The sequence below is a fragment of the Aquarana catesbeiana genome, linkage group LG04 (genome assembly GCF_042186555.1).
Source record: "Aquarana catesbeiana isolate 2022-GZ linkage group LG04, ASM4218655v1, whole genome shotgun sequence".
Taxonomy (NCBI): domain Eukaryota; kingdom Metazoa; phylum Chordata; class Amphibia; order Anura; family Ranidae; genus Aquarana; species Aquarana catesbeiana.
The window spans coordinates 133,534,156-133,548,811 of NC_133327.1; the positions used below are offsets into that span (position 1 = coordinate 133,534,156).

The 14,656-nt window shown below is 42.7% G+C and overlaps 1 protein-coding gene across 5 annotated transcripts in view; it reads right to left on the bottom strand.

Annotated features, from left to right (window-relative positions):
* Nucleotides 1–747: 747 nt before the first annotated feature.
* Nucleotides 748–14,656, bottom strand: part of SPHKAP (SPHK1 interactor, AKAP domain containing) — a gene marked incomplete in the record, with an annotated part of 381,842 nt that continues 367,933 nt past the window's right edge. For all 5 annotated transcript variants that reach the window (XM_073625690.1, XM_073625689.1, XM_073625688.1 and 2 more), the window contains 2 exon segments: nt 748–1,329; nt 9,169–9,353. In XM_073625690.1, the coding sequence (XP_073481791.1) occupies nt 1,186–1,329; nt 9,169–9,353 (329 nt within the window).

The following is a 14,656-nucleotide window of genomic DNA, read 5'->3' on the forward strand; positions in this document are numbered from 1 at the left end:
GATTTGAGATGGGTGAAAGAAGAGTAAGGGGAGATTTGAGATGGGTGAAAGACAAGTAAGACGAGAAGATTTGAGATGGGTGAAAGAAGAGGAGAAGATTTGAGATGGGTGAAAGAAGAGGAAGAGGACAAGATTTGAGATGGGTGAAAGAAGAGGAAGAGGAGAAGATCTGACATGGGTGAAAGAAGAGTAAGAGGAGAAGATTTGAGATGGGTGAAAGAAGAGGAAGAGGAGAAGATTTGAGAATGGGAGGGAGTGCATCACTGTGAAAGAGAGCGAAGAAGATAGGGGTGGTTACAAGGGAGGACAGTTAAGCAATGAGAAGAGTGGAGAAAAGGTGGAGAGCACAAAGTTGTGCCTGCTTTCTGTGGGCGTATGACTGAATATGTGCAAAGATCGTCTAGTACCACTAACAGGAAATTATCTTCTCTTTTTATACGATACAAGCGGGATACAGAGTGACAGCAGTACTTACTGAACGTATTGTTAAAATTGCAAATAATCTCCAGCATCTGAGGGTAAGGTTCTAATGTGTAATGGGGAAGGGTTCACCGGTGGACAGAACTGTGTCATGCCTAGTATGTTGTCCAGAACTCACAGGAACAGGCTTCATTTCTTGCTGCAGGCTCAAATTATGAAAGCTTCCTTTTTCCTTCAAAATTGTACTTCCAAAAACAAAAATAGGGTAATTCACTCTGTATATTCATAAAGGGTGTTTGTGTTTTCTATGGAGTTTTTCATTAGGCCTTTGATAAGTTAAATGTTTTTATTATTTCTTTACAATGGGTGATGTGCTGTATATATGTCTTCTCATTATATTTACTTTCATTTCATGTTATGAAAATGCTATTTTTACTGCTGGACCATCACAGTGTGTGCCAGTTCAGATACCTCATATCCTGGTCACTTTGTACAGACCTTAAAAATAAACACGCAGTTTAACTAAACTCTGCAATTTCAAACACTTTCCTTACAATATATACATATATTTAAATATGCTAGAAAAATATTAAGCAAGGCCCACATGCCTAAAAAACTGTATCTAATACATTCTAAATATACAATCTGTCAATCCTTTCCCAGTCATGGTAAAAAAAAAAGTCTGTTTGCGTTGTACTGAAGATTGGGAGTCCAGACTGACCGCAGTGAACTCCATGACTGTCCCTGCAGTGGTCTTTAATTGTATTATCCCAGTTCCAGGATCCAGTCAAAGAAACTGGGTGCTCCTTTACTGCCCTGTTCCTGTATCTTGCAGTGAAGGATGAGGGCACTGAAAATATCCCCGACTTTCCAAGACTTTGACTGAACCAATTGTGTGACTTGCAGAAACTGAAAGAAGAAGACGATTTTTCCATTATGTTAAACATCCTGTACCAAATTTCTTGCATTCAAAGAGTTTCCAACAAGGCTGAATTAGTAAAGGAAAAAAAGTAATGTACAAAAGATCATTAACGCAAAGCAACTAGAAACATCTTCAGTAGCTAATTACACGGAACTGCTGAAAGCTACAAAAACAATTGGGTTCTACAAGTTATTGTACATTGTAGCTCTCTCTTTAAAGCTAGTCTAGTAGTAAAACCTCAAAATACACTATATTGCCAAAAGTATTGGGACGCCTGCCTTCACACACACATGAACTTTAAGGGCATCCCAGTCTTAGTCCGTAGGGTTCAATATTGAGTTGGCCCAGGCTTTGCAGATATAACAGTTAAACTCTTCTGGGAAGGCTGTCCACAAGGTTTAGGAGTGTGTCTATGCGAATGTTTGTCCATTCTTCCAGAAGCGCATTTGTGAGGTCAGGCACTGATGTTGAACGAGAAGGCCTGGCTTGCAGTCTCCACTCTAATTCATCTCAGAAGGTGTTCTATTGGGTTGAGGTGGGGTTGTTTTTCAGAAGTTGGGCTTGGCCCCTTAGTTCCAGTGAAGGGTACTCTTAAGGCATCAGCATACCAAGACGTTTTGGACAATTTCATGCTCCCAACTTTGTGAGAACAGTTTGGGGATGGCCCCTTCCTGTTCCAACATGACTGCGCACCAGTGCACAAAGCAAAGTCCATAAAGACATGGATAAGCGAGTTTGAGGTGCAGGAACTTGACTGGCCTGCACAGAGTCCTGAACTCAACCTGATAGAGCACCTTTAGGATGAATTAGAACGGAAACTGCGAGCCAGGCCTTCTCATCCAACATCAGTGCCTGACCTCACAAATGCACTTCTGGAAGAATGGTCAAACCTTGACATCCTTCCCAGAAGAGATGAAGCTGTTATAGCTGCAAAGGGTGGATCAATTTAATATTGAACTCTACGGATTAAGACTGAGATGCCATTAAAGTTCATGTGCGTGTAAAGGCAGGTGTCCCAATAATTTTGGCAATATAGTGTACGTTAGCTACTAGTATGGCAGGCTTCTCAGTATAGGCAAAATTACTTGCAAAATGAAAGCACCAAGGTGAGCTGGGAACTAAAAATAGCCATGGTATTTAAAACATCAGTACACATTTGTGAATGTAACTTATGTTCTCAAGGATAAACTGGAGCAGTAATATTCAATTGATATGAATATAATGGATATAATACAATGCCGGGATCCAAAGGAAAAATATGTAAAGTGCACTTTTATTAATAGAAGGCTGAAGAACTCATAGAATACAGTTTTCTGTCACTCAGATACATCCTCTCTAATGACAGATGTCAGAGGTGCCAGACTGCCATTCCTGACCTTACAATACCCCACAGTTTGGTAACATCACTGATGCTGATATCCACATCAATCACTGTATGAGCCCTGGGCTGTGGTGTGGCTAGAAGCTCTCTTACTGCTGCATGTAAATCATTAGTATGTAATAAAGGAGTATGACTTTGGATGGCAAGGCTTTCTCCATCAGTCTAGATCAGTGGTCTCCAAACTGTGGTCCACGGACCACATGGGGCCCCTTGCTTGCCTTTATCCGGCACTTGGGGTACTATTTCTACAACTTATAAAAGGCACTATTTCTCCTAATACCAAAGATGTGGCACAATTTCTGTCATTGACACCAACGGTGGGGGCACAATTTCTTTCATTGACACTAAGGATGGGGCACCATTCCTTCCAACGACACCATCAATGGAGCACTATTTTTTTTTTTTTACTCCCATTGACCACAAAGCCTGAAGATTTATTCACTCCTATTGACACTGGCCCATTTTCTTTTCCCACTGGCCCTAAAGTCTGAAGTACAGTTTGGAGACCCCTGGAGACAGAATAGAGATAAAGAGAGCCCATCAAGACAGAAACACACATTTGTTTACCAAATGTACATATTTTTGGGGTTGTCAAATGTACCCTCCCTTCACTACTGAAAAAAGGATTTACCCAGGACCAGCATGTGCATAATAGGTGGGCTAACACTTCACTGGCTTCATCCTTGTTCCACTTCAATGAAATAATAAAGAATGAGGCAATACTTGGCATGTTGATCCTGAAGACTGAACCTTAAAAAAGTCAATAGTTGCTTTACCATATTTGTATCCTGACAGCTATTCCAAAAAGCAGTACAAGACACCTGCATTTGTAGCCATGAAATCTTTTATGCCCCTCTGAAACTGGTTTTACTTTGTATAAGGATTTAAAGCTGAACTGAAGGAAAGAAAATATAAAAATATAAAGCAAACATGAATGTAGCTCTGTAAACATTATTACATCATTATTATTTTTTATTTATTTATTTATTTTTATGGTTGAACTAGGACTTGTGCCTTTTTTCAACCAGACTAACTATGTAACTATGTAATTTAGTTTTTAAATACAATCAGTGTAAGCACCTGCATTTGACCCAATATCAGTCTCTTGCAATCCCTATATAGCAGAGTTAGAGTGTAAGAGGAAAAATCAGCACAATGAGCCAATCAGTAGATGTGCTGGCAGGAAGCACGCTAATAGGAAGAGAGAGGAGCGTGACAGACAGATGGTCTCATCATTGTGCTGCTTCTCTTTTCCTTGCCCAGTCACAGGCTGGGGCAGGTCCAGGATAACCTGGACTCAGGGGAAGTGGATTGAATGATGCTGGCCATCAGACTGAGGACATCTAGTCACAGAAAAAAGTACTGTGAGGGAGATCATGAGATTGAAAGCAAAAGCTGATTTCATTGTTTCCTTTTTTAATAGGCTATTCATTTGATTTTTTTTTTTTTTTGGTTGGAGTTCTGCTTTAACTTTCCAAACTTTAGGTCTAAGTCCCCTTTTATGCTAGACTAATTTACATACAACAACCCAACAGGCCACGTATTGGTCACTGTATTGCTTTCACCAGACATGAGAATATTGAATGAGTGAAATCAAGAACGAGAGGCTTTTCTAGCCAACAAACTTGACAGCACCTTGTAATGCCAGACTTTTTCAACCCCAATTCTGAAAAAGTTGGGACGCTGTGTAAAATCTACATAAAAACAATGCAATGATTTGCAAATCTCATAAAACCATATTTTATTCACAAAAGAAAATAGAAAACATCAAATGTTTAAACTGAGAAAACATACTATTTTAAGAAAAAATAAGGTAATTTTGCAATTAATGGTATCAACACATCTCGAAAAAGTTGGGGCAGGGCCATGTTTACCACAGTGTAGCATACCCTTTTTTTTTTTAACAACACCCTGCCAGTTAAGCACCTGGGCTCTTTTACTACGAAGCAATGCTGTTGTCATAGCTGCAGTATGTGGTTTAGCATTGTCCAGCTGAAATATGCAAGGCCTTCCCGAAAAACACATCGTCCTGATGGAAGCATATGCTGCTCTAAAACCTGGATATACTGTATCTTTCAGCATTGATGGTGCCTTTCCAGATGCCCATTCCATACACACTATTACCCCCATACCATCAGAGATGCAGGCCTTTGAAATGAGTGCTGATAGCAAGCTGGAAGGTTCCTCTTCTCTTTGATCCAAAGAATGCGGCCTCCGTGGTTCCCAAAAAGAATGTCAAATTTTGATTCGCCTGACCACAGAACAGTTTTCTACTTTGCAGACCATTTTATTTGACCTTTGGCCCAGAGAAGATGACAGCATTTCTGGATCATATTCAGATATGGCTTCTTTTCATGATGGAGCTTTTTCTTGCATTTTTGGATGGCATGGCAAACTGTGTTTACAGACAGTGATTTTTGGAAGTATTCCTGAGCCCATGCAGTGATGTCCATCACAGAATCATGCCTGTTTTTAATGCAATGCTGTCTGAGGGCCCGAAGATCATGGGCAATCAATGTTGCATTATCATTTTAAATGATGATATATTTAAAGTCTTTGCAATTTGATTACATTGAGGAACATTCTTAAATTGTTTGACATATTTCAATTCATAATTCTTGGCTTTTTACAGATTAGTGAATCTCTGTCTATCTTCACTTCTGACACTTTGACTCTTTAAGATGCTTTTTTTATACCTAATCATGTTACTGACCTGTTGCCAATGAACCAATGCCAATGAATCTGCAAAAAGTTCTTCCAGCAATTCCTTTTTAGTACCAGTTACTTTGCCAGCTTTTTGTTGCCCTGTCACAACTCTTTTGAGAAATGTTTTTGTACATTTTCTCAGTTTAAACAATTGATATGTTTTCTATGTTCTATTGTGAATATAATATGGATTTACACAGTGGGTTAGGTTTACTAAAACAGGTGCACTCATAATTTGGTGCAGCTGTGCATGGTTGCCAGGGCCACTGATAGAAATCATGGGGCCCCGTACAGCCTATCTGACGGGGCCCCCTTCAGCTCCACCCTCAACCCCACCCTTGGCTCCGCCCCAGACCCCGCCTTTAAACAAAGTACAGGTTTGTCTTCAAGTAATATTTATCTTTCTCCAGCCTGTTATAAATTTGATTATCCAAAATGAATATTGTTTTCAGATGAGAACAGACCTCTCAAATATCTATAGGTGGACCTGATCTGACCCTCCATTCACTTCTATAAAGCGATGGACATAAAAGGACTTGTGTCCATTCACATCCGCCTACCTCCAATCTAATCCGCTAAACAAGACAGAAAATAATCTGTTCCCCTCCATCTAACGGATCGGACTGGAGGGCAATTGTGTGTAACGGACAGCCAATTTGTTTACATCAGCCACCCTTAGAGCAGAGAGGACTGTGACCATGTTCACTTTGCCTAAGCTGAATGGGTACAGACCTGTCATCTGCCCACGCCGCTCAGTGGGGGGGATCAGCGAACAGAACCCCCACTGAATAAGCGGATTCCGCCCCACGTGAAAGAAGCCTTATGATAACACACAGCACAGGTTAAGATCATCAGCATTAAAATACACAGGCAGCAGTCAGCAGGTGCTCTATCATGACTGTGGCTGGCTCTGTCACAGTGTGTCACATGACATAGCCGTTGGGTGCTGACCTTGTTAGCTTATGACCAATAAGTTAACAAAATCAGCACCCGACAGCCATGTCATGTGACACACTGCGACAGAGAACCTGCTGACTCCTGCCTGTGTGTTATATCACCATAGTAATGTGCAGTATTGCCTCCATATTCACTCAGCCAGCCTCGATGAAGTCCGGCTCCTTCTGCTCCCTGTCAGCTGTCTGCAGCGGTCGCCACCTGCCAGGCTCACATAAGCACCTCATTCTCGGCTACTGAGTATGGAGCTGAGTGGAGGAAGATCACTCCACCAGGGAAGGCAATCTGCAGCCGCATCAGCAGGCAGCTGGTACTTGAGCAGAGTAGCCAGCAACATGCAGACGGGTGTGGATCGCACATGCACCCAAAACTGAAAAAAAAAGTCCCTTGACTGCTCTATCATCACATCATCAGAGAGGCGCCCAGGAAATAGTAGTAATACACCACCCCATAAGCTAGTAGAAGCGGCGGAGTGGGGGTGATATTTAGAAAGCCCTTTTTTCTGCACTGAACTAACTGTGATGCCACCCGGGCCCCCCCTGCTGAGATGATGACACCAGACAACAGGGCTGGTTGTACTGGCTTTTCAGTGGCCCTGTCCCACCCCTTGCCTTAAGATTCAGTGAAAAGGCTGAGATGGTCGGGAAGGGGTTAATGATGTCAAGAGGAGCCCTTGTCTTTCTTTGTAAACTTACACTGTTTATACGCAATTTATTAAAGCATGCAGCATAGTTAGTATAACTGCCAGAAGATGCAGATTTGTAGGCTCACACAAGTGTTTTGCTAAATGACAGGGCCTCTTAAAGAATTAATCATTTACTTAGGACCCCTCCTCCATGCCACAATGCTGCAGTACAGTTAAAAAAACCCAAAAAAACCTGTGGGCAAAACAAAGTTATTTAATTTGCTTAAAAAATGTACTAAACCGCAGCTTATACAGTGTTCCTCCATCGACGATAAATCCAGCTCCTTCTGCTCCCTGACAGCTGCCTCTCCCTGCTGCCGCCTCTTCTGCCTGCCTTTCTCATTCTCAGCTGCTGAGCGTGGAGCTGAATGGAGGAAGATCACTCAGTCTGGGAAGGCAATAGGCAGCCGGGACTTCACCTGTCAGCAGAGCAGCCGGAAATATGTAGAGCAGGCGTCGGGTGCAGAATAGACATGCACCCGCAATTAAAAAAAAAAGTCTCTCTACTGCTCTTCTTCCACCATCAGAGAGGGGCACTGGAAATCCTATTAATACAACACCCCCTAAGCTAGTAGCAGCGGCTTAGCGGGGGTGTAAATTAGAATGCCATTTTCTTTCCTCCACTGAACAATCTTTGAAGTTGCCCAGGCCGGTACAACTGGTCCAGGTGTACTGGCTTATCAGCGGCCCTGATCGTAGCCAATCAGCTTCTAATGTCAGCTTGTTCAATTAAGCTTTGGGAATAAAACCTGGAAGGTGATTAGTTTCTTTGCAGAAGTGAGGCTGGAATCACACTGGTGTGATGTGGGAAACCCTGCAAATCCTGTGCGGGTTCCGCATCGCACTTGAATTGCAGACGGTACACACTGCCCTCTGCGAACCACTGTGGGTGTCAATAGAAAGTTAATGACACCCCCAGATCAGATCGCAGTGCGAACTGTGAAATGGTGCAGGAATCAGTTTGCATAGGTGTGAACATCCATGCGATCCGATTCCAGTGTGGACCAAAAAGAGAGTCCTGCACCATTTTGATGCAAATGCGATGAGATTTCAGCCATACAGTTTGTATGGCTGAATTTACATCGTACAGATATCACACGTGATGTGCACAGCAATGCGGTGCAAATCACATATAATGTCTTGCATTGTACAAGAGTGAACCCAGCCTGAGCCTGATTTTGCACTTTACAGCTTTAGCAAATGAACCCCACTGTCCCATGTTTTTTGGAATAGGGTTTGTACAGTTATAGGTTTAAAATGGACTACAGGTTTACTGGTGGTTGTTTTTTCATGGGGGCTGTGGAGTCTCACGAATGAACCAACTGAAGAGGTTTTTTTGTCAACTAAGCACATTTAATGCTGTATGGATCCTACTGGCTTTCTGCGGCAGAGTTCCCACCATTTGTTTTGAGTGATTTCACCCATTATGCACTGCCTATCAAGGGCTCTTTTACCAGCTGTATAAGCCCCAATTTGCCATTCCCATGTATTTGTTATATATGGGCTAGGATCTAACAGGATGAGTGCGCTCTTACCATTTTAGGGAACTTACTATACATCATTGGAAAGTGTTTTTGAACTGTTTTTATGAATGTTTTAACAGAATTTTGTTGTTAAACTTTTGAATACTTATTTTGTCGAGTCACTTAATTTTTTCAGGGTTATATGTGGCAACCAATAAAGTCCTTTATCCTTTAATTTTTTTCAGGTTTACATTCACTATATTCTCCTTTTCGCTAGGAACATTTATTATTTTTCAGTGCTTATATGGAAACAGGTTTGTTAATAGAAAAAGACCAATAGTTTCTGCACAAACATCCATTTGTTCCTGGCTTCTTAAAGTGAACTTGTTATAAGAAAACATGGTGGCTACCATTGCTGACCCTCTTGCTTAGGCACTTTAAATCACTGACCTGTAACAAATATGCAGCTAAGGACTTCAAACTTTTCTCTTACTTTCAGGTCTGCAATTGTAGCCCTTATATTTTTCTCATGACAGGTCTACTTTAAACAAAATTAAAAAAAAACTGTATTGGTATAAAAGGAAGGCATTTAAATACCCATTTACTTAAAACTACTCCCAACTTTTGGACAACATACCTTTTGAATCCTACTTTCCTGAGAGTTCCTGAAGTACACAGTGGGTATCCCTAGTTCCGATGCAGCAATCCACTGTAATGTAGTGCACAGCTCAGAGTCAAAATTATCTGAATTCAGATTGATGTTTAAAACTGAGACCTCTTGGTGACAGCTGGCAGTGCCAACCGATAATCCAGATGTACATTCTGCAACATAAGATAAAATGTTCCATTGATAAATGTATAACTTTGCTCTCTTTTGCGGCCAGCAAACAGACGGTATTAACACTGACAGCATTCTACAATGCAATAGAGCCAGTCTGACTGTGTATGGGAGTACAGGAGGCTAATATAAATAAAGGTTCAGGTGCATATGCCTTGTGTATTTAAAGCATGTGTAAGGATTTTGTGATGAACATACAACTAGGATAAATGATGAACTTTTACTTTGAGAGTTAGTTATAGCTTTGCATACGTGCATTGCTTTAAATAATTTTTTAGTGATCAAAGTTGGGGTTGGAATAAAAGCAAGAAATACTGAGAAAGCATTGGTTTTATTTTCCTAAAAAAGAAATAGGGGTTTGTATGATATGCATGAAACTGATTTTTTTTTTTGAAGCTATAGGTCACTGTGTGTATTGAAATTACTTTGAGTTTTGCTATGACCAGGGCCGGACTGGCCTAAGGGGATACCGGGAAAATTCCCGGTAAACTGCCTGCCCTGGGGCCACTTGGAGCTGTAGCTGCAGCACTCCCCTCCCTCCCTCTCTCCTCCTCCTCCTCTAATGTGTCACACACAGCGGGCATCTCCCGCTGTGTGCGACGGAGCTGGGTCTGTATTCGGCTGCACTGTAACAAGGTCCCACCCCCTAGAACGGCTTGTGTGATAGTAAGTAGATGGAACACTGATTTAATCAGTGTTCTGCCTATCACACGAGCCGGTCTAGGGGGGCGGGACCTTGTTACATTGCCGCCGAACACAGACCCAGCTCCATCACACACAGCAGGAGATGCCTGCTGTGTGTGTGTGATCCAGGCAATGGTGAGTCTGTATTCATGGGACTGCATTCATGAGCACTGAGGCTGCATTGATGGGCACAGTGAGGCTGCATTCATGGGCACAGTGAGGCTGCATTCACGGGCACAGTAAAGCTGCATTTGATGGACAGTGAGGCTGCATTAATGGGCACAACGAGGCAGCATTGATGGGTAAAATGAAGCTGCATTGAATGGCACAGTGAGGCTGCATTCATGGACACAGTAAGGCTGCATTGATGGGCACAATGAGGCTGCATTCATGGGCACAGTGAGGCTGCATTTACAGGCACAGTGAGGCCGCATTAATGGGGACATTGAGCCTGCATTCACAGGCACAGTGAGGCTGCATTCACAGGCAGTGTAGAGCTGAATTTGATGGACACAGTGAGGCTGCATTGATGGGCTGAGGCTGCATTGATGGGCAGTGAGGCTGCATTTATGGGCACAGTGAGGCTGCATTCACAGGCACAGTAAAGCTGCATTTGATGGACAGTAAGGCTGCATTGATGGGCACAATGAGGCTGCATTGATGGGCACAATGAGGCTGCATTGATGGGCACAGTGAGGCTGAATTCATGGACACAGTAAGGCTGCATTCATGGGCACAGTGAGGCTGCATTTACAGGCACCGTGAGGCTGCATTCACAGGCACAGTGAGGCTGCATTCACGGGCACAGTGAGGCTGTATTCACAGGCACAGTAAAGCTGCATTTGATGGACACAGTGAGGCTGCATTGATGGGCTGAGGCTGCATCGATGGGCCGTGAGGCTGCATTCATGGACACAGTGAGGCCGCATTCATGGACACAGTGAGGCTGCATTCATGAGCACAGTGAGGCTGCATTCATGAGCACAGTGAGGCTGCATTCATGAGCACAGTGAGGCTGCATTCATGGGCACAGTGAGGCTGCATTCATGGACACAGTGAGGCTGCATTCACAGGCACAGTGAGGCTGCATTCACGGGCACAGTAAAGCTGGATTTGATGGACACAGTGAGGCTGCACTGATGGGCCGTGAGGCTGCATTCATGGGCACTGTGAGGCTGCATTGATGGGCACAGTGAGGGTGCATTGATGGGCAACGAGGCTGCATTCATGGGCAGTGCTTCTGCACTGATTGGCACAGTGAGGCTGCATTCATGGGCACAGTGAGGCTGCATTCATGGGCAGTGAGGCTGCATTCATGGGCACAGTAAGGCTGAATGGATGGGCACAGTGAGGCTGCATTCATGGGCACAGTGAGGCTGCATTCATGGGCACCGTAAAGCTGCATTTGATGGGCACAGTGAGGCTGCAATGATGTGCACAGTGAGTCTGCATTGATGTGCACAGTGAGTCTGCATTGATGGGCACAGTGAGTCTGCATTGATGGTCACAGTGAGACTGCATTGATGGGCAAAGTGAGACTGCATTGATGGGCACAGTGAGGCTGCATTTGATGGGCACAGTGAGGCTGCATTTGATGGGCACAGTGAGGCTGCATTGATGGGCACAGTGAGGCTGCATTTAATGGGCACTGATGAGGCTGTATTTGATGGGCACTGATGAGGCTGCATTGATCTCTTGTATCATGTCCACAGTCTCTGATCATCTCTTGTATCAAGTCTGCAGTCTCTGTCCTTCTCTTGTACTATGTCTGCAGTCTCTGACCATCTCTTGTACCATGTCTTCAGTCTCTGACCATCTCTTGTATCATGTCTGCATTCTCTTACCATCTTTAATATGATGTCCTTGGTGTCTAACCATCTCCTGTATCATGTCTGCAGCCTCTAACCACCTTCTGTATCATGTCCGCAACCTCTGACCATCTCTTGTCTTATATCATGTCTGCAGTCTCTGAGGGAGTCTGGAGAGAAGTCAAGAGTGGAAGTGCCACCAGGATGGGGGTCATGGGAGAAGTCAGACGTGTATGGACTGTGGAGAGGAGACTACAGTATAAAACCAGAGCCACCAAGCTGGAGCCCTGCATGGTGCAACTGAGAGGGGGTTAATGACAGCACCGCCAGGCCAGTCTGAGGGGGGGGTCACTGATGTAAAGGGGGGTGAATACAATAATGTAAGGGGGCACTGATATAAAGGTGTCCCCTTATTTCAGTAACCCACCCCCTATAACTTAGTGCATTCCTTTTGCAGAAGGTGGTTTCTGGTCAACAGAGTCCCCCCCCCACGTTCCCAGAGTTCCTGGGGTCTCCCTTGATGATTGATCACTTTTACCACTTTTAACTGGAATTGGCTTTCATATATATATATATATATAAAGCCTTATGTGCTTTCATATCTGTCTTCTCTATATATAATACACTCTTCAAATGTGCTTTAAAATGCACGGTTTTCCCTTTCATGAACAAGAAAATAATGACATTATGATGTTAGGCTGGTATAATAATGCTATGGGGTTGGTATGAGATTTTTTCCAGGGCTGGTTTTTATTCCCAGTCCGGCTCTGGCTATGCCTGTCACTTCAGCTGTATAGAGCAGGTAGCCTTTAACACAGTTCTTTGATGTCATATGTGTTGAATATGGCACAGATATCCTTTACATAGAGAAGTGATCATAGGTACATCAAACAGTAATCAGCAGGATACTACCTGTGTAGTTATATTGGGTTAGAAGAACACCAATTTAAAGTTGAACCATGCCCTGAGAGTTAAAGGGAATTGGAAATGATCTTCTTGTAACTTATTATTATTAATATTAAAAATTCATATTGCATTTTCTACCAATTTCTCGCTTTTTTTTACTCTAAGCCAAGTTTCATGATCAACAATTTCACTACTGCAGTACCTTCTCATAGGAAATCCAATTCAGAATTGAATTCTCTGAATATTCCCAATGTTTCTCATTAAGAGCACCTGTTAGTCTAACTTCTAAAACACAATTACAGTCCAACCCCAGCAAAGTCGCGGTTCAGAGTTCGCAGCCTGCGTTGTTCCTGGATTTTTCCTCTCTGGCAGATACAGCCCAGCATTCCCACATCATAAAAGTTTACCGCTTGTAGCCATCTCGAGTGTTTTGCTGGGTGTTCTCATGTTCTTCATTTTGTTGTTCTTAAAGCCCTAAGATATCGCCCAAATGCCCTGCACTGTCTAAGAATTCTGGCAATGAACCTAAGCGCCAGAAGAAGTTTAAAAATAAGCATTTATAGGCATCTTTTTGACCTCATCCAAAATTTGCGGTTTCACAATTTGCGGGTGCTCTACGAATGTAACCCCCACAAATTTCAGGGATCGACTGTATAAGCGAATACAGTGTAAAGAGCAATGGTATGCAAATTACAACAATCTACAGCAACCAAATACAGTAAGTCCCCTACATACGAAAGAGTTCCTTTCCGAGAGCATGTCCCTAAGTCCAATTTGTTTGTAAGTCCAACAGCGTTAGCCTAGGTACCTAACTAACACAATCACCAGAAATGTGAACTAACTCACACAATTGGACATGCAAACATATATTTGTATCTTTGGAAGTTTGTAACTTGAAGGGTCGTATGTAGGGGACTAACTGTAACATTTCAGTTTCACATAGATCAGTAAAATAAGATTCCTTTCTTGCTGTCATGGATTATTACTCTTTCCTTACTGAATAAGCATGGCCCCACTCCTGACTTTTATTTATTTTTTACAGCCAAAATATACAGAAAGATAATCAGCTTTTATTTGCTGCTTTCTTTCCAATAGATCAGAATACGTTTAGTAAAATCTAGTTTTATTTTAAAATCCATTTTAAAATATTTTAAGGATGATAAACCCATTATTTGCACGCTGGAATGCAAGCCAGGAGTCAGAATCTACATCAAATAAAGTGACACCATCATATCCGGACTGACCAGTAACAGTAGCTTTATGTGAGATGTCTCTAAATGCAGCAACAATCTATTTCTGAGTAACAAGTCACTGAAAAAACTTTCTTGTTCCTTTACAAGTATGTAACTAAGGGAACATTTACTTTAGTGTTTCTCGACCTTTTTTCAGCCGAGGCACCCTTTAAAATTATGGACAATCTCAAGGCATCCTTTAAAATTAAGGACAGTCTCGAGGCACAGCATTCTAAAGTGTAAAAAAAACTATTCTAACAGCTTTACACTATGCAGCAACAGCCACATGTAGGACACCCAACGTTAGAGGTGATTTATTCTTCTAAAGCAAATACACTTTTGCTGGTCCTGACTAGTATTCCAATGTTTCTCTTCTCCCTCAATTTCTCTCCATCAGTCAGCTAATGTCACCCCAGTGCTGAGGGAGAGGGGCACAGGAGGGAAAAACAAGGATGCTGTGGAGGCAACAGACATCCTCCTAATGTCGTCATTGGTTGTTAGGATGCCAGTGTCTATAAAGTCATACTGGTGCATAATAAAAACCCGTGGCTTTGTGTAACTAAGGGGCAGGCTTGATCCACCTGCTGGCTTGTATATCATTTTTGATCAATTTTTAGGCATTTTGCCAAGGCACCCCTGAAGAAACCTCAAAGCACC